Source organism: Choloepus didactylus, chromosome 8, assembly GCF_015220235.1.
Source record: "Choloepus didactylus isolate mChoDid1 chromosome 8, mChoDid1.pri, whole genome shotgun sequence".
NCBI classification, from domain to species: Eukaryota; Metazoa; Chordata; class Mammalia; order Pilosa; family Megalonychidae; genus Choloepus; species Choloepus didactylus.
This window is the reverse complement of record NC_051314.1, coordinates 15,444,738-15,468,121: the sequence shown is the minus strand read 5'-3', so window position 1 is coordinate 15,468,121 and position 23,384 is coordinate 15,444,738. Positions and strand designations below refer to the sequence as shown.

The 23,384-nt window shown below is 59.4% G+C and overlaps 1 protein-coding gene across 5 annotated transcripts; it reads right to left on the bottom strand.

Annotated features, from left to right (window-relative positions):
• Positions 1-212: 212 nt before the first annotated feature.
• On the bottom strand, positions 213-22,845 carry KCNJ4 (potassium inwardly rectifying channel subfamily J member 4). 5 transcript variants are annotated; one of them, XM_037848184.1, is made up of 3 exons: positions 22,540-22,845; positions 12,827-12,937; positions 213-1,933 (listed from the first exon to the last, which is right to left on the bottom strand). In XM_037848184.1, exon 3 carries the CDS (start codon positions 1,892-1,894, stop codon positions 572-574), a length of 1,323 nt encoding a protein of 440 aa, XP_037704112.1. In that variant the 5' UTR covers positions 1,895-1,933; positions 12,827-12,937; positions 22,540-22,845; the 3' UTR covers positions 213-571. The 5 variants fall into 5 exon arrangements, with proteins under 5 accessions (XP_037704112.1, XP_037704111.1, XP_037704110.1 ...); XM_037848183.1 differs by lacking the exon at positions 12,827-12,937 and adding an exon at positions 8,580-8,747; XM_037848182.1 differs by lacking the exon at positions 12,827-12,937.
• Positions 22,846-23,384: the final 539 nt, after the last annotated feature.

The window sequence follows — 23,384 nt, the reverse complement described above, 5'->3', positions numbered from 1 at the left end:
AGGCTCGATGGGTGGGGCAGGGGGGTGCACGGGGCGGGACCACCTCTCCTTGTCCTGTAGGTAAACACGGTGGCAGGTGGCTCGGGTGCCTCCATCTCTCTCCATTTATAGGTATTTACAAAAGGAAGACATGAGCAACAGGCCACAGTCATGCAAAAGAACCGCACCCCTCCCTCCCTCCCCCCAAACTAACCCTCTGCCCACCCCCCCACCCCAGCAGTCCAGTCGCCTTCCCCCAAGTTTCTGAGAGCAAAGGGGGAGGGGGCAGGTCCTCAAAAGGGTAGGTGGGGAAAGGGTGGTGGCCACTCTGGGGTCCCAGCACCGCCTGTGGGAGGGGGCTCGGGGACTGGGGCCGACGGGGCTGGCCGAGGGTGTCCTGGCTCTGTGCCAGGCTGGGGCTCTGGAGTCAGTAGGACGGGGTCCCCCAGTCCTCAAAGCCCCCACCTCCCTCCGGGAGGTCTGTGGTGCCAGGGCCGGCTCTGTCCTGGGCGTGGGAGGCTCTGCCTCCCTCCTCCCACCCCGGCCCCGGGCAGAGGCTCTTGCGGGCAGCGCAGCGGGCAGGGCCCGGAGGTCAGATGGCGGACTCCCTGCGGTAGGAGATGTTGTCCAGGGGCAGGGTGGCTTGCATGCGCTCCAGGTCCAAGTGGCTGCCGAACTCCAGCATGCGGATGATGCCCGCGTCCTCCTTGGAGCCGGCCTCCAGGCCCAGGCCCGCGGCCACGGCTGCAGCCGCCGCCGCCTCCTCCTCCATCTCCTCCTCCTCCTGGCTCATGAGGGCCAGCTCGTTCTCGTAGCAGAAGGCACTGGGCGGGGGTGGCGGGGCGGGCAGCACCGTGATCTTGCTCTCCTGCAGCTCCCGGGCGGAGCAGCAGGGCGTGCCGGCCACCTCGTAGGTCTTGTGGAAGCGGGAGTAGTCCACCTTGTAGTGGCTCTTCTCCTCGAAGACCACAGGCTCGAAGCGGTGGCCCCACAGGATCTCGCTGGCCAGGTAGGAGCTGCGGGCCTGGGTGGTCATGGCCGTGGCCTCCACCATGCCCTCGAGGATGACCACGATCTCGAAGTCCTCCGACTCGAGCTCCTCCTTGCCCATGCCGTAGAGCGGGCTGTCCTCGTCGATCTCGTGCACGATGATGATGGGTGACACCAGGAAGATGCGGTCCAGGCCGATGTCGTAGCCCACGTTGAGGTCCCGCTGGTCCAGCGGCAGGTACTCGCCCTCCTGGGTCATGTAGGGCTTGATGAGCTGCGCCCGCACGTGGGCCTCCACGATGTGGCTCTTGCGCAGGTTGCCCACGCGCCACATCAGGCAGAGCTTGCCGTCGCGCACCGAGATGACCGCGTGGTGGCTGAACAGCAGCGTCTGCGCCCGCTTCTTGGGCCGCGCCATCTTGGCCATGATGGTGCCGATCATGAAGGAGTCAATGACGCAGCCCACGATGGACTGGACCACCACGGCGATGACCGCCAGCGGGCACTCCTCCGTCACGCACCGGAAGCCGTAGCCGATGGTCGTCTGCGTCTCCACCGAGAACAGGAAGGCGCCCAGGAAGCCATTCACGTGCATGATGCAGGGCTTGGGGGCCACCGGGGCTGCCCCGCCACCCGCCGCCGGGCCCCCCGCCGGGCCAGCCTCCAGGTCACCGTGGAAGAAGGCGATGCACCAGAAGAGGAGGCCAAAGAAGAGCCAGGAGGCGAGGAAGGCCGCGGAGAAGATCATGAGCATGTAGCGCCAGCGCGTGTCCACGCAGGTGGTGAAGATGTCCGCCATGTAGCGCTGCGACTTGTTGCTCAGGTTGGCGAAGTAGACGTTGCATTGGCCGTTCTTCTTAACGAAGCGGTTGCGGCGTTTCCGCCGGGGCACGTGGGCCTGGCCGTTGCGGCTGTGCCCGTGCATGTCCTGAGGCCGGCGTGGTCACCTGGGAAGAGGCAGGGCCTGGGGAGGAGAAGCCAGACAGGTGAGATGCTAGGGAGCCAGGGGCTGCCGCGGAGGGTGGCCTCTCCTGGAGCCCCGGGGAGTCCCCGAGGCTTGGGGACGGCAGACACACTCAGAAGAGGCCGAGCCTGGACTAGAACCTGGACTTCCTCTGCCCAGGCAGGCGGGATGTGACCATCCAAGGGGGTTCTGGGGACAGGGAGGGTGCCCCCCAGGGCTGGGCCATCTCCAGGATTGGGGTCCCCTGGAGCAGGAGGCTGAGCCACCAGGATCCAGGGCTCGGTCCCAACCCTCCCTGCTGCCTGCCTCAACCCTCGTTTGCCAGCTGTTCCAGGAGCTTCCTGATGCCCTTCTTGGCTCCCTTCTCCTGCCCTTCTGCCCCCCTCACCCTCAGCACAGGGAGCCCTAGATGCTCTGTACCCTGCTTGGGCTCACCCTCTGTCCTCTTGGACCTCCCAGGGGCTGTACAATCTCCTGCACTGTCCAATACGGTAGCCAGAAGCCACTGTGGCTCTTTACGTTTCAATTTCTTTTAACTAAATAAAGTTTACACTTCAGGTCCTCCATTGCATTAGTAACATCTAAGTGCTCTGGAGCACGGACAGCGCTGGCACCTGCAGCCCCACCTCGGCCTCAGGCTCTGAGCTCCTCTCCTGGACCCTTCCTTCCCAGTGTTGCTTTGAGCCCAGGGCCCCACATTCCTGTCCAGTTGCCAGCCTGGGCAGGAGCAGTGGTGGGTGAAGATGGCAGCAGTGGAGGTCGAGGCAGAGGAAGAGAAACATGAGGCTCTTGTATTCCCCTTGTATTCCCATGTCACAGGTGGAGAACTGCAGGCTCCGAGAGGGAAAGTGACCTACCCGAGGACACACAGCTGGCAAGTAATGGATCCAAACCCAGGTGGGTCTAACGCTTCAGCCCCCATGGGTTCGCGGTGTGGGGAGACAGGGAGTGGAGGAGGCAGCCAGCCCCACTGCCCAGTTGTGCGATCTCAGGCCACTCCGTTCACCTCTCCGGGCCTCAGTTTCCTCATCTGTAAAATGGGGATCAGAATCTCCACCTTCTAGGACCTAAATGGTGACAGTAGAGGCTCAGGGATAGCCAGTCGCCCTCCTGCCTGCCTCGCTGCTGCCCGGGAGGGAGCGGGAGGGAGAAGGCGAGAGGCATGACTCGCCTGTCAGTGTCCCCAGCTGTTTAGGCGGAGGCGGCGGGCGCACCAGCTGCCTCCATGGAGGGGAGACCCTCCCTCCTTCCCTGCTTTCCTCTGGGGCCCCGGGAGAGAGATGGCGCTGCCCCGGGCCCCAGCGGCTGGCAGGGCCGGGCCGGGGCCGGGGCTCCAAGTAGCGTTTTGGCCCAGAATTATATAAGGCTGGAAGTTTCTATTTTCTGTCCTATTCTTCTTCCTGATCTAATTGTGCATCTGTGGCAATGTTTATACACTTCCCCGTTCAGGACAACTCGGTTGCCGCAGCAACCGGTGCGCACCAACGCTGTAATTTAGAGATCAACAGCTTCGGAGCCTGCCTCTTCCCCGAGAAACTCCCTCTCCCCGCCCAGGGGGGCGAGCCCTGCCCCCACCCTCTTGCCGGGTTCTTCTCCCTCCCCTCCCCTCCTTGTGAAAGGAGCCCCCCTGAGTCCTTCAGGCCTGGGTTCGAGTCCTGGATCCACGAGTGACCTGGACAAGTTCCTTGACTCTCTGAGCCTCAATTTCCCCATCTGGAAGATGGGACCCAGGAGACTGCTGTTCTGAAGATCTAAGAGGTCACGTGGCCCTCGAGGTCACAACCTTAGCCAGGAGGCCACAGGCCCTCCTGCCCCCTCGCCCGTGGCCGGAGAGCCCTGTGAGGGGTTTGGGGCTAGGGAACCTCCTGAGGCATAAAGAGAATTTCAGGACTAGTTCCCTGCCCTAAACATCTCCCGCTCTGCTCTGTCCCACCGCTTTGACGCCTCCCTCTGTCAGGGCCAGAGAAGCCTAAGCCCACCCAGGGAAGATCCTCATTTTATCAGCAAAGCCCAGGGGACAATGGCCAGAGACGAGTCCCAGAGCAGATCCCTCCCTCCCACCCCAGAGCTCCCAGAAGAGCACGAGGCTGGGGGTGCTCCTGCACAGGGGAACCCCTTCAGTCTCATCCACTTCCCTCCTGGCAGGGTTTGGGGTGAGGTGGGGGACAAGGGCAGAGAGGGCAGCAGCCCAGCACCCAATCCAGCACCCCAGAGGGGCCGGGACCCCCTGTCTGCAGGGCTGTAGGAGAGAGGCAGGAGCCAAAGCGTGGCGGCCGGGCCTTGGATGGATGAGGACACTGAGGCTCAGAGAGGCTGGACACGAGCCCGGGGTACTGGGGGAACCTCTTGTTTAGTGCTGCACCTTCTAGGCAGGGGTTCTGGGGCTGAGGGGGTAAGGGAGGCTATCCCCCATGGCCATAGGGGATTGGGAAATCCTCGGGCTTCCCCTCACCTCACTGTCCCCGTTTATTGAGCTGAAGTAACTGGACCTTGTTCAAGCCGCATGTCCAGGGCTGGCCCTGAGGTTCCACCTGACCTCAGCCCCAGCGTTGACCCTGAATCCCAACACTGACTCCCAACCCCAACACTCAGCCTCACCCCAATACTCACACCCCAACCCCAACCCTTACCTCCAACGTCAATACTCACCCAACTCCTGCCCCTCCTCCACCCCTGCGCCCCACATTGCTTACCAACAGGGAACAGTTCACCACCCTCACCCCTGCACCTCCTCACAGGGTCACAGCAACCATTCTCTGAGCCCCTACTGTGCGCCAGACCCTGTGCTGTCCACTTTCCCTGGGTCATGCTGGTTTGTGCTCCTGGTGCCCCCAACACTTCCTGGTGCTGAGAAATATTGGCTCCTCTTTGCCCAGCAGCAGGCCCCCCACCCCACTCTGGAGGCACAGGGTGCTCCCCAGGCCTGTCACCCTCCACCACGGAGGAGGCCGTGCAGCCCCATCCCTGAGAAGACCCTCAGCTGCTGAGAGCCGGCACACGTCTGCCCAGGAACCCGCTCAGAGCAACCAGCATTCCACTGCCTCGGACTCGTTTGGCAGGAACGAGGAGCTCACCTGCCAACGCGTGGGCACCGGCAATGCCTTCTCCCCAAAAGTAAAAAGTACAGAGCTCGGCCTTGTGCTTTCATGTGACAACTGCTGGAGAGGGTCAGGTTTTCTCCTTGTTTGTCACACGGGGCTTCCTGGGCAAGGTATGTGGCCAGAGGGAAATGTGCAGAAGAGAAAGGAGCACTGATGGAGGGAGAGGGCCAGAGCCCCGACGAGGCGGTACTATCCCCCCTGAACAGGGAGCATTTATTAAAAAAACAAAACAAAACAAAACAAAACAAAAACCCAAACCCTGGTTGTTTAGGTGCCTGTATTATTTTGCCTACAATTAAATTGTCCTTTTCTGGGAGGCAGGGAGCCCGTCTAATTCATGTTGCACCGAATGGCACCAGGTGAGCGTGCAGGGAGAGAACTGGAGCTCAGCAACGTGGCCAAGGCCCAGGAGGCAGGGAAGCCCAGATTGTTGGGGAGGCTGGACCCCGGTCCCTCTGTCAACGCCTTGACATGTGACCTGCCCAGGCTCTGCTCTTCTCCAGTCCATGAGGGCTGGGGCTTTTGTCGGGGGGCTGGTTTGCTGTGGTCAGGCTCAGGTTCCCCAAATGTCTGAGTGCAGCCGCTGGCTCCCAGCAAAATGAAAAGGACAGTGGAGGTGCTGTCCTTTGCTCTAAGATTACATCCTTGGACTCTATTTTAGAGTTAAATGTACTTTCCTTTCGGAAACGACAGGGAGATGCTGGCTGCTTTTTAAAATGGAATGAACTGTCTTGGCAAAAGGAAGAATTGGTGACACTATGCCAATTACCAAACTTTTTTTTTCTTTTGATTTTACAGTGCTGTAAATGACCATAAAACCCGGGAGCCCCTGGTCCAGACTTCATTTGACAACTTGAGAAACTGAGGCCAAGAACAGGTTGGTGGCATGGTCTCCAAGGTGGCGCAGCGAGTCGGAAGCTGGCAGGAGACCCACGGTGCCCGGCCACCTCACTCTCCTGCCCCTCCCCAAGGAGTAGAGGAGGGGCCGGAGACCCTGCCTGCCAGCGGGCTCCAGAGGAGGCGGGAGGCCAGCTGATGACTGACGACGTTGTGACACCCAGTGTCCCCTCTGTGCTCACACTCCTTTTGCACAAGAAATGCCGTTAAACTGGCAGGTCCCAGCTGTTGAACGAGCAGCAGGGTAACTCTCCCACTCACCCTTCTTGCTCGTGGGAGACACAGCAGGGGCAGGAGGTGCCCTTCACCCAGTCCCTGGGGGTCCCAGACAGCAGCACCAGCGACTCCTGAAACCTGGGGCTGGTGGGCCCCGCACTCAGCCCCCAGCCCGGGGAGGAGGGGGAGGCTGAGGCCCACCCTTAGGGAGCACTTTGCTAGGGCCAGGCCGCCCAGCCAGTATCCAGCTCATCCCCCACCCTGGCCTTTGAGCTGGCCGTTATGGGTTAGGACAACAGAGGCCAGGGAGGTGACATGCTCTGCCCAAGGTCACCCGGCTCAGCCCCGGGGCCCAGTTGAACCTGTCACCCCTCACTCTGGAGCTGCTCTCAGGGAACGGATGCTGAGAGCGTGCCAGCTCCCTGCCAGGCACCGCCCCAACAAGCTCATGGAAGCATCACTGCAGCCCTCTGCTTATTTAATAAGTATTTATTAAGCACCTACCTACCACAGCTGCAATCAGGGGTAATCTTTCCCCAGCTGAGGGGCAGGGGGAGGGATGAACTCAGGGTCACACAGCAGAAGAGACAGAGCCAGGATTCCCAAGCGTGTCTGGCCGGCTACACAGCCCCGGCTCACCCCAGGGCAGCCTCCGGCCTCCGGCTCCCTTCGCCTCCCACCAGGCCCTGCTCAACCCCATTCCAGTCTTGCTCCCTCCACCTCTCCCAGACTCCTAGGAGCCCCCTTGCTTCTCTTCTCTGGCTTCCCTGGCTGCCAGCCACCAGCCCCTCGCTCTGGCTGATGTGAGGGGCAAATAGGGTATTGCAGGTAAAATGCAAAAAATAAAAAATAAAAAAGATACATCAATGATGGCAATGATGATGAAAATGATCATGATGTAAATAAGAACCCTGGGCTGGGAATCGGGAAACCCAGCTTCAAGTCCTGGCTCCACCCACCCAGTGCTCCAGCCGAGTCACACTCTCTTCATCAGCAAATTGGGCAACAATAATTGCTCAGTGGCTGGAGAGTTGAGAAGATGTAATGAAATTAAAAAAAAAAAAAATGCAATGAAATCAGGCACCCAGCACCCAGGAGCCTGGAGGGAGGTTGGGGAGGGGATCAGTGGATGTCCCTGAGTCTGATCAGCTCCACCCATCCCTGACACCCTAGAGCCCACAGCCTCCCTGACCAGCCTCCTGGCACATTCTAGCAGAGAAAGCAGGCACTGGACCACGGGGCAGGGCAGAGGGGCTGACTCAGAGTATGGGGGGCCTGGGGCCTGGAGGGTGGGATGATTTCCTTGGCAGGGAGGAAAGAGTTAACACTATGCCCCATTTCTCAACCCCTGCTCCCCACACCATCTCAGGCCAGGAAAGCCTGGTCCGGGGGTGGGCGAGGGGCCCTTTCAGCTCTAACATGTGGGGCTTTGCAGGGAGGGCAAGGGCTTGGAGCCCCTGGCAGCTGGGGTGCAGCCTCTGAGAGTAAAGGGGAGCTGGGGATGGACCTGACTGCAGGGGAAAGTGGAGTGGAGTGGCCTCACCTGGTCACCATGCTCTGCAGGTCCCAGCTCTGCTCCCCGGACCCTGGGAGTCTGCCTCCCTCTTCTTCCAGAATCCTGAGTGCCCACTTGCCCCCTTCCAGGCAGTAGCTCTGGAGTCTCCTGGCTCTACCCCTTTCTGTCTGTGTGACCTCAGCCAAGCTACTTAACCTCTCTGGTCCCTGCACTTAAGTGGGGTTAATACTAGTCCTCACTTTCTAAGACGACACTAAGGGATAAATGGGATGGTGCCCAGCATGTGCCCAGCCCAGAGCCTGTGTTTGGTAAGTGGTTCCTAATACCCCTGAGGCCAACAGAAGCAGCCTTCAGCCCCTTCCCTTGACCCTTGATCCCCACCCCTGAATTTCAGAAGCAGCGACCCAGAGCCTGCCCATCACCATGGCCCTGTCCACTTGTCCTCTAGCACTGGCATGAGGGAGGGAGAGGGTGGGAGCAGTAGCTCAGAATCAGACGGGGCTCTGATCAAACTGGGCTCAGTCCTGCCCGGCTCTGTGACTTCGGGCAGACTCATTGCCCTCTCTGAGCCTCATTTTCTTCATTTGCAGAAGGAACACTTTCAGGATGGTTGTGAGGGTCACTTGGGTTTGGTCATAAAGTGCAGGCCGCACAGTGGATGCTCGGAAAATGCTGTTCCTCCCCCTATGTTCTTCTGGACCTCGAAATACCACCGCGCTCCATAGTCCCCCCGACTCCCGCCACACACACACACACCAGCCAACCCTGGGACACCACAAAACCCCCATGGAGCTGTTCTGAGTGCTTTATGCTGACTGACTCCTGTGATCCTCCCAAAGACCTCAGAGGATGGTCCTATTATCATCCCTATTTTGGAAGGAAGAAAACTGAGGCCCTTAAAGCTTCGGTGACTTGCCTGAGGTCACAGAGCTCCCGAGTGGTAGAGCCAGGGTGGAAGACACGGTGCAACGTGAGTTGTCTCCTTCCTTGTCTTGCTCAGGCTTGAAGGTAAGCAGCAAACTGCCACGCTGCACGTTTGCTTCCATTTAACAGACACTCGTCGAGCCTGACAGTGTGGCAGCTTCTGTGAAGTCGGTTCCATTGGGGAAGGAGAAACTGGGTCATAGGGCAAGGTGGACCCTGATTTCAGGTCCAGACAGAGCCTGGACACACAGGGCGACCCTGGGCTCCAGGGGGCACTGAGCAGCATAGGGTGGATCAGCTCACTGCTCCAGCTGTGCACCCCAGCCCGCCCTCCCAACCTCTCGGCCAGCAGATGCTGGGCAGCTGAACGGACTTCAAAAGCAAGTTTCCCGGAATGTCCAGGGGCAAATCTCAGGAGCTGGTGGTTAAAGGACCCGAGGGCCACCTGTTGCTACCTGTCTCTGCAAAGCAGGTGACCCTTTGCTGCACTGCCGATGCCTGGCCCCTGTCCTTACCTCCTTGGATGGGGAGCTCACCACCACCTGCAGTAGCCCCTACTATTGGGCAGGCAGCACCCCCACCACAGGGCCACCCCATATACCATGCCCCTCTTCCCTACAGGCATGTCAGACAAGAGCAGATCCCCAAAGGCTTCTCTTGCCCAAAACAACCTCAGCTCCCTCCATGGGAGCGTGGGTTCAACCCCCTGCTGCCTTGCCATGACGTCTAGGGACCTGCCCTGCTTTGCCACTTTTCCCCCAGTCACTCATTCCATCACGATTTATTGCACGCTTATGGTGGGCCAGACACAGCTTTGCTCTCACCCAGCTCATGGCCCCGCTGGCAAGAGAGGCTGTACAGATAATGAGCGTTTGCACGGGCAGGCAGGTATAAAAGTCCTGCATGATGTGAGAGAAGCAAGGGGCTCTAATTTGATGGGGACCCCAGAAGGCCTCTTTGAGAAAGTGACATTTAAGCCGAAATCTGAGGAATAAGTGGGAGTCAGTCAGGAGAAATGCATGTCTGAGTGAAAGGGGGAGTGTAGAGCCTTCCAGAAAGAGCTTGTTGTGCCGCGAATCTGCAGCAAGGCCAGGTAGCTGGAGTGAAGTGAGGAAGGGGGTTAGTTGCCTGGATGAGGTCGGGGAGGCCGGAGGTGCCTCAGAGGGCAGTGGGAAGGGCTCTGGATTTTGTCCTCAGGGCAGCGGGAAACAGGTGGGCAGGCTGTGGGGTTTTGCTTGGTTTGGTCTTTTAAATTTTCATGTGAAATCTTTAAGACTTCCCAATAGGTATAAGAAAGACTACAGTAAACCCTTATGCATCCCCACCCAGCTTATGAGACAAAACACCCCCAATATGGTCCTGGTGGCACGTCCGTCCTCATACCAGCCTCAGAGCCCCCACCCCGTCCACAGCGTGGTGTGTGTCACTGCGACAAGGTGCATTGGGCTCACCTGCTGTGGCCACCGAGCGGGGCCTGGACAGGTGAGGCCCAGCGGAAGCCAGAGGGCGACAGTGGAGCTTGGGGCTGCACGGTGGGAACATTGGAGCTAGAGAGAAGTAAAGGGATTTGGGATATGTTCTGGACAACAAGCCCCCAGGATTTGGTGGAGCATGGGATTGGGGGGCAGGAAGAAGGGGTGTCAGGGTAACGGGGTACATGGAGGTCCTGAGGCGGGGGTGACTGAGGGAGGACCAGGATGAAGGAGGAGAGTTTCCGTGTGCCAAGAGCCTTGCAAAGTCCAGCTGGAGCTGCCCACTGGAGGTGCATGTCGGGAGCCCCCCAGAGGAACCCGGGTGGTCATCTGGGTGGTGACACCTTAAGCCAGGAGAGTGCATGAGATCACCTGGGGTGAAGAGCAGAGGGTCCCAGACCAGGCCAGAGCAGCCCCTACCCCTGAGGACAGGAGCTGCGACCCTCTTCTCCACCCAGACTCCCTCCTGTCCCGGCTGTAAAGGGGGAGCACTCCTCGGGAGCAGAGGAGAAGGGCAGGGGCTAGGGTGGGGTGGGGAGCTAGGGTGTGCTGGGGGAGGGGGAGCAGGAGCAACTGCCCTCCCCCCCAGCCCCGCACCCCAGCCAGGGAGATCACTGCCCCCCACACACACACACCGGTGCCTTCGCCCTCTCAGCAAACAAGACTCTAGGAACTGGGTTGCTTGGAGCCTTGGGGAATGGAGGCTGGAGCCCTTCACTCAAGATTGCCCTTGAGTTGGGAGGAATAGAGAGGAGTGGAGGGGCCACGAGTCAGAGCCAAGTTCAAGTCTCGCGTCCTCCCTTCCTTGGTGATAGTCAGGCAGAGGCGACCGGGTGGCTGCCCCGGGTCGCAGACCCCCACACATGCTCCCAGGGTGCAGCCTGCAGATGTGCACAGACGTGCACAGCCGTGGGGAGCGAGGCGGCCGCACTTGCTGCAGCCGGGCTTGGAAGCAGCCCAAGTGCCCATCCGCTAGCGGTGCCCCACGCAGCCGTCAAAAAGGAGGAGGGAGCGCTTTAAGGAGCCACGTGGGTCTTCAAGATGTATTTTAAGTGAAAAAGGCAACAGCAATGAGCAGTGAGTAGAGTATCTACCATTTGTGCAAAGGAGGAGAGAAAAAAAGAAATATACAGACGTGCATATTTGCTTGTCTCTGCTTGTCTCTGGATGGAGACCCAGGAAACTGGTGACACTGGCCGCCTCCGGGGAGGGGAAGCAGGTGGCTGGGGATGGGGTGGGAGGGAGAATTCTCACTGTATTCCTGCTTGTGCCTTTTTAATTTTAGAACCATATGAATGTATTACCTATGGAAAAAATACACACCAAAAGCTTTAAAACGAGCGTGTACATACATGTGCATATTTTTCTGAGAAGGAGGGTCATAGTCATAAGATCCTCGAAAGGGACCATGACCTCAGAAAGCCTGAGCACCCCTCACTTATGGGCTGTGTGGCCTTGGGAAAATGCCTTAACCTCTCTGAGCCACATCCGTAAAATGGGGAGGAACAGCATCCACTTCCTGGGCGTGCTGTGAAGATGAATGGTGACAGTGGAGGGAGCGGGTTGTAAGCTATAAAATGCAGGGGTGGCTCACCGTCTGCACTCCCTCAGCTCCCTCCAGGCCCCCTCTGAGCTCCCCGCCCCTGTCATCTCCGCAGCTCCAATGGGGGCTCTGGCTGGCCCTCGCCTCCCTCCATGAGTCCTCCGGGCTGGGGGACCCTCTCCAGTCCTCCCCTCGGTCTCCAGAGCTGCTGCTGCTCCTCCTCCAGCCTCCACACCCCACCCAGTCCAGGGCTTGGCCATCAGACCGCCCTTGTCTTCTCGCAGGCACACACTACCTGGGACCACATGGGGTCCCAGGACTGGAGGTCCCACCTAGCCTGGCTCTTCCTCCAGAGCCGCAACTAGTAGATTCGGGTCCCGCTGCCGTGTCCATCTGCTCAGATGTCCAAGAGGCACTGCGAAGCCGGCATTGCCAGGACAGAGTGACCGGCTCCCCTCCTTGCCCCTCCCGCCTTCTCACCTCAATCTGTGATGCTCCCCGTTCCCCCAGTTGCTCAGGCCTGATCCTTGGCATCACCTTTCCACCCTCCCCAAACCCAGTAACCTTCTAATGATGCACAGAGTCACTGCTGACCACGGGCCATGCACTGGTCACAACTTTGATCTTCACAAACCGTCAGGTAGGAGCTGATATTGACATCCCTATGGGGGGCTAAGAGGCCAGCCCAAAGCCATGCAGCAGGGGGACGAGGGGACTTGAACCTGGACACTGGTCCCACACTCGGCCCAACCCCCAGAGCCAAACCCATCTCACCCTCCCCACTGCTCGGAGCCGCATGGCTCCCGGGACCACCCTGCAGCCTCCTCCCTGCTTCCCTCCTGTCCCCGCCAGCCCCGGCTCCACGCAGGGCCAAGGACCCACTCCAACCCTCTTCCTGCGGCCTTCAGGATAAACCGTCAGCCCCTGACGAGGTCCTGCCCTCCCTGACCTCGCCCTCCATGCACACTGGCCTTTCTTCCTGTCGCGACCACACCGAGTTTGCTCCAACCCCAGGGCCTTCACACAGCCTGTCCCTTGCGGTTGAAATTCTCTTCTCCAAGACTCTGCTGCTCATGCCTTCTTACCATTCAGGTCTTGATTCAACACTGCACCCTCCAAGAAGCCCTTCCTCAGCAGCCCAGCCAGAGAGGCCCCTGGCTCTTTGAGGGCCCCCATTTCTTGGGGTTGTCCTCATAGTACTTATCACATCAGAACCAAGCTCACCTGCCACCTCCTCAGTGCAGGGACCTGACTCTCCGCTTCAGCCCTGAGCCCCAGGGCCTGGCTCCTAGTAAATATCTGATCATTTCAGCCGGTGATAATTTCCGTAAAGACCTGAGCAGGGTGAAGTGACAGAAACATGACAAGGGAGAAGCTATTTTTGACACTGGAGTCAGGGAGGACTTCTCGGCAGAGGCGGCCTCTGAGCTGAGACCCGAAGGAGACCTTCTGGCCGCTGGACAGCAGACAAAGAGGCCGTGAGCAGAGGGGAGTGGGGGCAGGATGTCTGGCTTCTCCCCAGGAGGCTCCCCAGGAGAGTGGGTGGGGCGTTCAGGGCTCACACCCCAGGCTCGGTCCTGGGCCCGGAGCCTGAAGGTGAGTGGTGGGGTGAGGTGCAAGGCCTGGTGACGTGGGCCAGGCAGAGAGAGGCCCCCAAAGGGCCCGAGAGAGGTGAAGGAACACTGAGCCCCTGCCTGCCTCCTGACATCCCTGCTCATCCACAGCTATCAGGGACTGAAGCTCCCGGAACACCCTCCACATGCAGTCAGGGTGCCTTGCACTCTGCTCATATCTGACCCTCTCCCCAGCTGGCTCCTAAGGCCAGAGACTCTCAGAACCCAGCCAGCCCCCTCATTCATTCATTCACCCATTCACCCATCTCTCAGGGGCTGGGTCCACCAGACTGCTGGGTGTATCCCCAGCAGGCACAGTGCCCTGCCCTGGAAGGTGCTCTACCAATAACTGTCAGATGAATGAGCATTTATTGAGCACCTACTATGTCCTAGGGGAACAGAAGTAAGACATGACTCTGCTTCACTGAGCTCCCGGAGCGAGGACAGGAACCCAAGCTAGAGGGCTTTGAGAGAAGGTCCCCCCAGAAGACGTGGGGCAAGCAAGCGAGAGCAAAGTCCGCGCAGGGCTGAGCTGCCCGGGCTGGGCAGAGAGCAAGGGGTTTGGCCTAGGCTGGGACAAGGAGCAGGTGGCCTGGAGGAGCTCAGGGGACCTGGAACCGGGTGGCGACTGGGCCAGGGAGGTCAAGGAGAAGGAGGCTGCTTCTGAGGGCAGAACAGTGGCATCTTGGAATTCTTGGCACTTATAGTCTTAGGATCGGAGCAGCCTGGAAAAACGGAATCTGCACATCGAAGCCTCTCTCAGCAGCACCTCCAGGAATTCCATCCAGGGCAGCAGCTTTCAAACTTTTTGACCAAGACCCAGAGTGAAAACAAATATATTGTACTTTGCTACTCAGTATAAAACATATATGTTTTTAAAGCTGAAACAAGAGTTTCACAAAATAATACTTATGCGCCCTCATTACATGCAAAGTCATTTGAAATTCCCTATTTTATTTCATTTTTTAAAAATATAGTACGGAATGTAAATAAAACTGTTAAAAACATGTGGTATAACTCACCAAATCAATTTAATAAACCCACTAAAGGATCAGGACCTGAAGTTTGAAAAACACTGATCTAGGGGATGCTGAGAGGCTGGAAACAGTTGAGAGGGGGATCTAGGGCTGGTCTGGAAGCTGTGACAACCACGCTTAGACCATGGGCTTCTGGAAACACAAGTGTAGGGGGGGTTGTTGGAAGTCATATGGTGGGGAGTACTTGGAACAGTCTCTCATTCACAGAACTTTGACCCTGCAGCCCAAACAACAGGAGCTCTTTGGGTTCTGAGTTCAATCCCTTCCTCCTGGCCCTGTGTTCAAACTCCCCTGCTGCTCCCTTAGCAGGTGCCATTCACCAGTTGCTTGCACACCTCCCATGACAGAGAACTCATCACCTCCTCAGGCAGCCCAATTGATTGTGGGGAGTGAAACTCCACCATGCTTATCAACGCAGGTGGTAACTGTACCTCCATCCCACAGCTGGCTGTCCATTCTCTTCTCTGTCCCCTGTCCAATGTGGGCAGCCCATGGCCCCCTCTCTGCCCCACCCTGGTTGCCCTCTCCTCCCTGCTCTCCCACTCCTGCCTGACGCCTGGGGAGTGGCCCTGAAGCCCAGCCAGAGAGAGGCTCTTTCCAAGGTCAGGTGGCCTCAGGAGCTGCAGCTGCATGGCCTCGTGCCTGGCACTCTGCCAGCCCTAACCCTGCCGATCAGGTCTGGGGGGCTGAGGCAGGAGGGCAGGGCTCAGAGGGTGCAAAGCAGGGAGGTAGGGTGCAGACACCTGAGATACCCAGAGAAGGTGCTGGCCGGTAAGTGTGCAGGGCAAGGGACCTGGAAACCACACCTAGACTCATGAGATCTTCCCAGCAACCCCTAGACACAGGGTCCAAGCTCACGCATCTGGGTCAGGGATGGGGGCACAGAGAGTTGAAAGGGCTTCCCAAAGTCACAGCTACTCAGCGTGGAGCTGGGTGGAACCCAGACCTTCTGTTTGCCATCTAAGGGCCTCAATTGGAGTTACTCAGACCACAGAAGCCCCAGCCTTGGGAGGGGAAGCAGGTCCCTCAGGCCCCAGGGTGCAGAGCAAGTGCCAAAGTGGAGGCAGGTATCAGGAGGTAGAGCTCTGCTCAATTAACAGAACTTCCCAGAGATAGAGCAGACCATCCCGGGAGATGATGAGCTCCCCATCACAAGGGCTGTGGAAGGCTGGGGTGTGGGTGTCCCAGAGTGGCCAGCAAAGGTAGTGACTGATGCCCATTTGCTGGAGTGACTGCATGGGTGGTGGCCCAAAGGAGCCTCAAAGCCCCTTCTGTCCCCTCCATGTCACCCACAGCCAGGGCCCCTCCAGCTCTGTGCCTGCCACCTCCCCCCGTAGAGCACCATGGAGCCCCACAACCACTGACCCCCATCCCACCTGGCCCCCACCTCCCAGCTGAGCAGCCTCAGGCCAGCGATGGGGAGGGAGGTGGGGGAGGAGCTGCAGGGCGGGGGAGAGATGTTGCTAAGGGGCCTGAGAGGCCAGATGGTGAAGCCTGGGGCCAGCTCTGCCACCAAGTTGAGGTTGGGCAAGCAACCCCTCCCCCCAGGCTTCAATGTCCCACAATTAAAATGGAGTTCAGCCAAATAAACCCCCCATATAAAAGCCAAAATAAATAAATAAATAAATAAATAAATAAATAAAAATAAAAAGGGAGTTTAGACCCCACAACACACACATCCCCCTCCTCCCTGGCCTAGCCAAGCCCCCCTCCCTTCCCACAGCCTGATGGAGCTGGGCTGGGCTCCGGGATCTGATGGGGCAACACGAGGGAAAAGCTGGCACAGCCCACCCATCACCACGGGTCACCCCTGTTTCATGGAGAAGCAGAGAGAGGCTCTGAGAGGGACAGTGGCGTGGTCAAGGCCACATGGGGTGAGTGAGAGGCTGAGCTGGGATTCGGGGCTGCTCCCCTTCCCCTCGCTCCAATCTGGGGGCTTTCCCAGGGAGGGGTTAGACATCCAGCTCCTCTCCTTCTCCTCCGAATCTCATAGAGACAGGGAGTGTCTTAGAGAGAGCGACAGGGTGTCAGCAGCCCTGGGTGGTGGGAGGCGGAGAAGTCAGAAACAGCCCCGGGTTCCGCTCCAACCCCAGCTCTGCCACTATTGCTGTGTGACCTTGGGCAAATCACTGTGGTCTCTGGGCTCAGTTTCCCCATCACCCAGAAGAGGTGTGGGAGAGAAGGCAGAAGCAGGAGCAGGCTGGGCACCAGAAGGGGCTCAGGAAAGCTGGGGCAGTTCTCTCCATTGTCCCATGCTTGTGGTTCTCCTGTGCCCCTCTCCCCCATCGCCCCAGCTCCCCTCTGCCCTTCTGGAGCCCCCTGCTGGGCCCTCCTGGGCAGGTCTCAGACCCTGACCAATGCCCCAGCTGGTAGGTCACCATAACACTCCTGTTGGGGTCTGGATGAGGACCACCTGCCCAGTAGCCCCCAGGAACCCTTTCGTTGCCCTTGACCTCACCACCCCGAGACAACGTGTTCCAGATGCTGGCCCTAGGGCTGGTCAGTGACTGGCCAGATAGTCACAGGGAGGAGGGGTAACCATCGCAAGGAAAGAAAGGGGAGCCCCAGGCCAGAAAGATGTGCCCTCCCTCCTTCAGGAGGCTGGGGGGTGGTGGTGGTGGTCCCAGAGTGGCCAGAAACAGACACCTCCATAGGAGAAAAGGACATGTGGCTGTCTCTACATGTGGGACCTCGGGCAAGCCCTTGCTTCTTGCCACACCTCAGTTTCCTCATCTGAAAAGTGTGGGCAATGAAATCCTGAATGAGCCTGACACTCAGGGCTTGACCCCCTCTGGCCGCTGCACCCCTGAGAAAACCTCATCACCCCAGTCTTGTGATACCACCATCAGTCCGTGGGACTCATGTGTGTGTGTGTGTGTGTGTGTGTGTGTTGCGAAGAGGCCATGAGAAGGCAAGGCACAGGGATGAAGGGGGCAGGAGCCAAACCCCAAATCCCAGTATCCATCCCCTACCTCCCTGCCCCATTGCCCCAGCCTGTGTGTCCTGAAAAAGAGCAGAGATCTTAGAATCAGGTGAAAACCACCTGTTCAATTCCAGACCCCGACACTTTCTACCTGTGTCCTCTGCCCAACCACCCGGACAGTCTTTGCCCAGCCACTACCTTTGCTGAACTCAGTTTCCCCTTCTTTAAAATGGGGAGAGCCACCAACCCTCCAAGTCCTCCAGGTTTGCCATAGGGATGGCAGGAACAGAATTGGCCAAGGCCTTGGGGAGTGGGGCCTGAGACCAGAGCAGGCTGGAGCGTGAGCCGCCCCCCCTCCCCCCCCCCCCCCGCCACGGCCGCCCCCCGCCCCGTGCGCCGCCGTGTGCGCGCCCAGAGGCGCGCGCGTGTGTGACTCAAGGTCTATTCATAGCCGAGCTGCACCAGCTGCAGCGTCACAGGCAGAGGGGCCTCAGCCCATATTATTATTTCAATTACCATCTGAATTAAAAGTTTGAGCAGTGATCAGCCCACGTAGCGAGGAGAAGAGAGAGCAGGAGAAAAATAAAGATGAAAAGGAGAAGAAGGGCTGTGCCCGGAGATCCCCCCCACACCCCAAGGAAGGCTGAGTCGCTGTGGAGGTTTAAAGGTTACACCAACCTCAGGATTCCCGCCCGCCCCTTGCCCAGGGCCAGGGGTCTTCGAGGGGATGGGGAGGAGCACTTGCAGATGACAGCCCAACGGCAGCTACTTTGTGGAAAGAGAAAATTCAGTCCAGGTTCTTTGGCATGTGGATGGGCGTACCAACCTCAGAGAAGGTGAGGGACTGACTTAAGATCACACAGAGCCACACTCAAGGCTTCTGTCTGTCGCCGAGACTCCAGCACCCCCTCTTGCCAGGCAGGTCCCACCCACAAAGGTTGCCTGGCCTTGGTGGAGGGAGGTTCTTCACCAAGCAGACCTGAATTTAGTCTGTATGACACTGACATCTGTGGGTGGCCCTGCAGCAGAGCTGAAGCCTGCCGGGCCCCTGCTGGTTTCTCATCCCTTTCCCCACCCCCAATCTGCTCCCCACCACCCCAGCTCTAGCCAAGACCCAGGACTTTCACAGCCCTCTGCCCAAGCACCCAGACAGTGTGCACCCCCAATCCCAGACCTCACACCACCAGCAGCCCCACGGCCCCTGGGTGAGCCTTGTCTCTTGGCCTCAGTCTTCCCGTCTGTAAAATGAATCCTCACAGTCTGTGCCTGTCTGCATCTGTGTCTTCAGAATGGAGACCCCAGGGGATCCCTGAGGGGGCGTCATGCTGTGGGGGCAACCAGACCATCTCCTGTCAAGCGCCAGCCCGGAGCAGGGGGTGGGGGGGACACATTTCCACTCCTCTCCCAGGGAAGTCCCAGAACCCACCCACCCCCGAGAATCGGACTAGCCTGGAACCAAATCTGGGCTCCTCCACTTCCCTGCTGGGCAACCTTGGGCAAATCACTTGAGCTCTCTGAGCCGTGGCTCCCCCATCTGTAACCAAGGAAAACGAACATGGACCTCTCTGGGCTACCGGCAAGATTAAAAGAGATTTCCAAAGCTCCTAATCCAGCGGCTGGTGGGGCGATGTGAGTTTCATTGATGGGAAGAAGGTGTGTGATGGGGGCTGCTTCAGTTCTTCCTTGGGGGATGTCAGAGAATCCTGGGACTTGGGAGGTGAGGCTGTCATTCAACCTCCCCATCAGGGAGGAGTCGTGAGGTTAGGATCCCTGGCAGGCGATTATCTGGTTCTGCTTGATTAGCTTTGAGAATGAGGAACTCACTATTTCACAAAACATCTGTAGCTGCTCCCTACATTTTCTCTCCTCCGGCTCTGGGAATTTGCTAGATGGGACCATAACCTGGCTTTTCTTCCCCCAGACCCAGCCTGTCTCTGCCTGGGACTGCCTGAAACTGGCTTTAAAATGATTCTGAAAGGGGGCTCCTCAGATGGAGCAAACGAGGGAGGGGATTAACATCCAGGGATGACTGGGGGGCTGAAGCCGGAAATGCCCGCAAAGCTCCTTGGTCCCAGTCTGAGCTTGCCTCACTTTCCCACGGGTGAGGGGGTGGCAGGTAGTATATATCTGCTTGTTTGTCTGTCAGTCTGTCTGCCTCTAGGCAGGGCTGGGAGCCAGGAGTCCTGGGTTCAGGCACCAGCTCTGCTCCTCCACCCCCAAATCCTCACTGTGACCCTGGGGGAGTCCTTTGCCTCAGAGGGTCTCCATTTCCACTTTTGTAAAATGAAAGCATCAGACCAGGGCTTTGAGCTCCAAGTCTTCCGTCTGACTTGAGACACCCCACACTCCTTGCTGAATGACTGCATCTGCCTGCCCCCCACCTCCAGACCAGCATGCCGGGAGCCACGGGGCCCCCGAGAATGCCCGAGATCCCATCCCTTCTCCTGCCTGCGGACCCCTGCCTCGGCATTGCTTATGAGGGTTCCATCACCCCCATTTTACAGGGGAACTGCCTGGGGGCACAGGGAGGTGAAGCCACTTGCTCAAGAGCACAGGGCAATTTCAAGGGCAAGCTCCCTGCCCCGTGCCCGGGACATCAGGGAGAATCAAGGGTACCATTTTCCAGCACAGTCACCAAGGTCTTGAGTGGCCAACTGTTCTCTACACAGATGTGGATTCTGCCCAGAGAGGAGAGGAAACCTGCCCAAGGTCACACAGCAAGGCAATGACGGACCCGGGTGTGAACCCACGCACCCTGCCTCCCCGGCCCCACCTAGCCAGGCAACAGCAACCCAGCCTGACTGCCTGCCCCAGCCCCGGGATCTCCCCAAGACTGGAGCTTAGGATCCTGCCTGCAGGCCCTGCTTGGCTACCCCTAGAGACCCCCGACACCTGGGATTGAAGTGGGAAGAGCGAGCAGGAAGACAGGAAAGAAAGTTGAGGGTTGGCCGCTTGTCCCCCGGCCCTCTGTCCCTCCCTCTGCTTCTCCCCTCGTGCAGGGGGAGCGGCGGTGATGTAATGCGCTCGGCTTTGGTCCTGGTGCCAATCTCAGAAGAGAGACGACAGATTGCGTGAGCCAAATTTGGCATCCTAGGGGGAGAGGCACGAAAAGTGGAGATGTGGAGGAGAGGAGAGAGGAGCCTGGGGAGGTGCGGGAGAAGCCCCCCTGCCTGGCAGACCCTGGAGGCTCCTCCCCTCCCTCCACTCCAGACCCCCACCTCCTCTCCAGCCCAGTTGGCCTCCGAGCCTCCCCTTATTCGGAGGAGGTGCCCAGCCTGGCCGCTCCCGGGACCCTCCAGCCCCAGTGCTGCCAGTCCTCCTGCGTTCCCCCCAACCCACCCCCCAGCGCACTGCTCCAGCTCCGTTTCCCACCGCCGCTAGTCTCCTGGTTACCATGTTGCTGGTTGTCATGTCTCTTACATGTCCTCGTGACTCAGTGGTCCCCACAGAGGGGCCCCCTCCTCCTCACATCCCCCCCAGCCCTCGCCCCCGCCTCCCCCAGATCCACATTAAGAACCAGCCTGCCCTGTAAGCCTACACTGTTCCTCCTCCCTCTTCCCCTCACCACCAAGCTAAATCTTTTTGCAGCCTCTTCGAGAGCTGCTTTCATTCTCCGTTCCGCAAACGTCTATTAAGAACCTACTACGCTCCAAGCGAATGCAAGCTGCTCTCAGAGACCTGACACATCAGTGAATGGCTCCACAACCCTACAAAGTCAGTACCATCATCCCCACTCTCCAGTTGAAGAAACCGAGGCTCAGAGAGTTCAAGCCAGCTGCCCAAGGTCACCCAGCAGAATCCCAAGGCCAGCTCTGTCTGGTCCCAGTCACCCCAAGGCTTTTTTTGGGAGAGGGGCTTCTTCTCCAGGGCCACAAGGAATGGCTCTCAAGGCCCTAGATCTGCCACCCCCACCCTGGGTCCCAGACATCCTACTTGGTCAGTCCTCTATTTCAGGTCAGATGCCCCCCATTAACTGTTCCATACCCCAAAGTAAAAACAATTCCCAGCACTTTCCACAGCCAGTGAACAACCCTCAACTCATTTGAGCCCTAGGGTCCTCCACGGAGGTCAGTGGGGCAGGGACTGGCATCCCCAACATTCCACAAATGTGGAAATTGAGGATCAGGGAAGGAGAGTGAGCTGCCCAGGGTGCAGGGATGGAGGGTCTCACTGCCTAGCCATGGAAAGCCCCAGAAAGAGCCCCTCCTCCCAATGGAGAATTGAGTGGAATGTTCTGGGCTCCAATTTGGATAGGGGTCAGGCTCAACGTTAGACAGTCTTTTCTGCTGCCATGTTGCAGCTTTTATCTCACCACTCTCATCCACTTTTTGTTCCCTGAACCCTCATCCCAGGCCAATTCAGAGCCATACCGTGGCTTTCAGGTCCCTAAAGTTCTGCGAACAGTCCCCAAAAGGCTCAAAGCCCTGGAGGTCACAGGACTGGAAGTGGCAGAGAAGCAGAATAGACGCTACACACACACACACACACACACACACACACACACACACACACACACACACACACACACACACACACACACACACACACACACACACACACACACACACACACACGAGGGCTCCAGCCCTTCTCTAGCCTGCCCCTAGGGCCTCCCCCTTAGCTCCCTGCTCCCCTCCACCTGCTGCTTGGCATTTACTGGTCTCAAGGCCCTCATTTGGCATCTTAGCCAGGACGCCCATCCCTCCAGCTCCTCTGTCACCTTTCTGCCTGGGTACCCAGGCAGAAGTGTGGGTGGGGGGACAAATAGGTTGAGGCTGTTGGTGGGGGGGTCATTAGGCAGGTTGCAGGAGTTCTCCCTGCCTGGGGCTCATTGGGCCCTCTCTTTCCTCCCAGTACTTAGGAAAAAGCAGAGTCTCTGCCTCTCACCCGGGCCTGTTTGGCAACTGTGAAATACAAAATGCTTCATTTACTGGATCCCTGCTCTCCCGCCCTGGGGTCGCCTGGCCCAGAGTAGGTGCTCCAAACACCAGAAGCGGGATTTTACTGTCAGATCGCAGGCCATTTTTAATCGGGCTGCAGTCGGGGAGGTGGAGAGGAGAGACCCCCTTCTCTGCACGTGACCAGCCCTGAAGCGTGACAACTGGGAGTGGGCGGAGGCAGGCAAAGGTCGTGGCCGGGGCAGGAGGTCAAGGCGCCTTCCACCTACCTCTCCCCGCTTCCCGGCTGCAACCCCGACCGCGACGCTCCCAACGGACAGGCGGATGGAGCCTTTCAGCTCCCGGGAGTCGGGCGGCTGGGACCCGGGTCAGAAGGTGCGGAGAGGGCGGGGCGGGAGCGGCGGGGCCCTGGGACACATCGACAGACGCACAGACGGAGCCCGCGGTGGGCTCACGCCCGGCTTACCGCGGGGCGGAGGGTCCGACGAGTGTCCGGGAGGCGGCGAGCGGGCGCTACATCCCACGGCGCAGTCAGGCTGGCGGGCGTCCCAGGCGGGGAGAGGGGAGTCCCGGCGCCCCTTCCCCGCGACCTCGGCCGGCCGGCCCCCCGCCCCCTCCCCGCGGTGTGTCGATTTGCGCGTCGATCTCGGGGTCTCCGCGCCTCCGGGCCGTCCCGCGCCGCTCCCGCGGGCCGCCCAACTTTCAGCGCTGCCCCGCACCGCGCCCTCGGCTCTGCCTCGGCGTCAGCATCGTCGGGCCCCGGGCCGGGGCTCAGAGCGCCGGGGCCCCGGGGCCCATCCCGCACGGCCGCCCGCGCCCCCCGCCCCCGCCGCCAGCGCCTTTCCCTCCGCCGCCCCCCGCTGTTCTCGCGCTGACACTCCGCCTCTCTCGCGCGCGTGGCCCCCCGCCCTGCGCTCCGCTACCTGCCCCGCTGCGCTCGCCTCCGGCCCCGCGACACCCTCGGCCGCCGGGCCCGGGGTCGCCCTCCCGGCTCCTGCCTGCCCGCGCTCTGCCTCCACCTCTGCCTCCTGCTCCCCGCTTCTCTCCCCCGCTCCCTCTCCCTGCCTCCGCCTTTCTCCAATCTCTCCTGCCTCCCTCTGTCTCTCCGTCTCTCCCAGCGGGGTCTCTGTCTCCGTCCCCGTCGCCTCCCCAGTCTCCCCCTGCCTCTGCCCTGTCTCTCTCCCCGGCGCGTCTCTGTCTGTCTCCCCCGGTCTCTGTCTTTCTCTGTCTCTCTCCCTCCCACTCTCTGTGCGGCCCCCTCTGTCTCAGACCCCGGCCCCCGCCTCTGTCGCGTCCCCGGCTCGCCCGGGA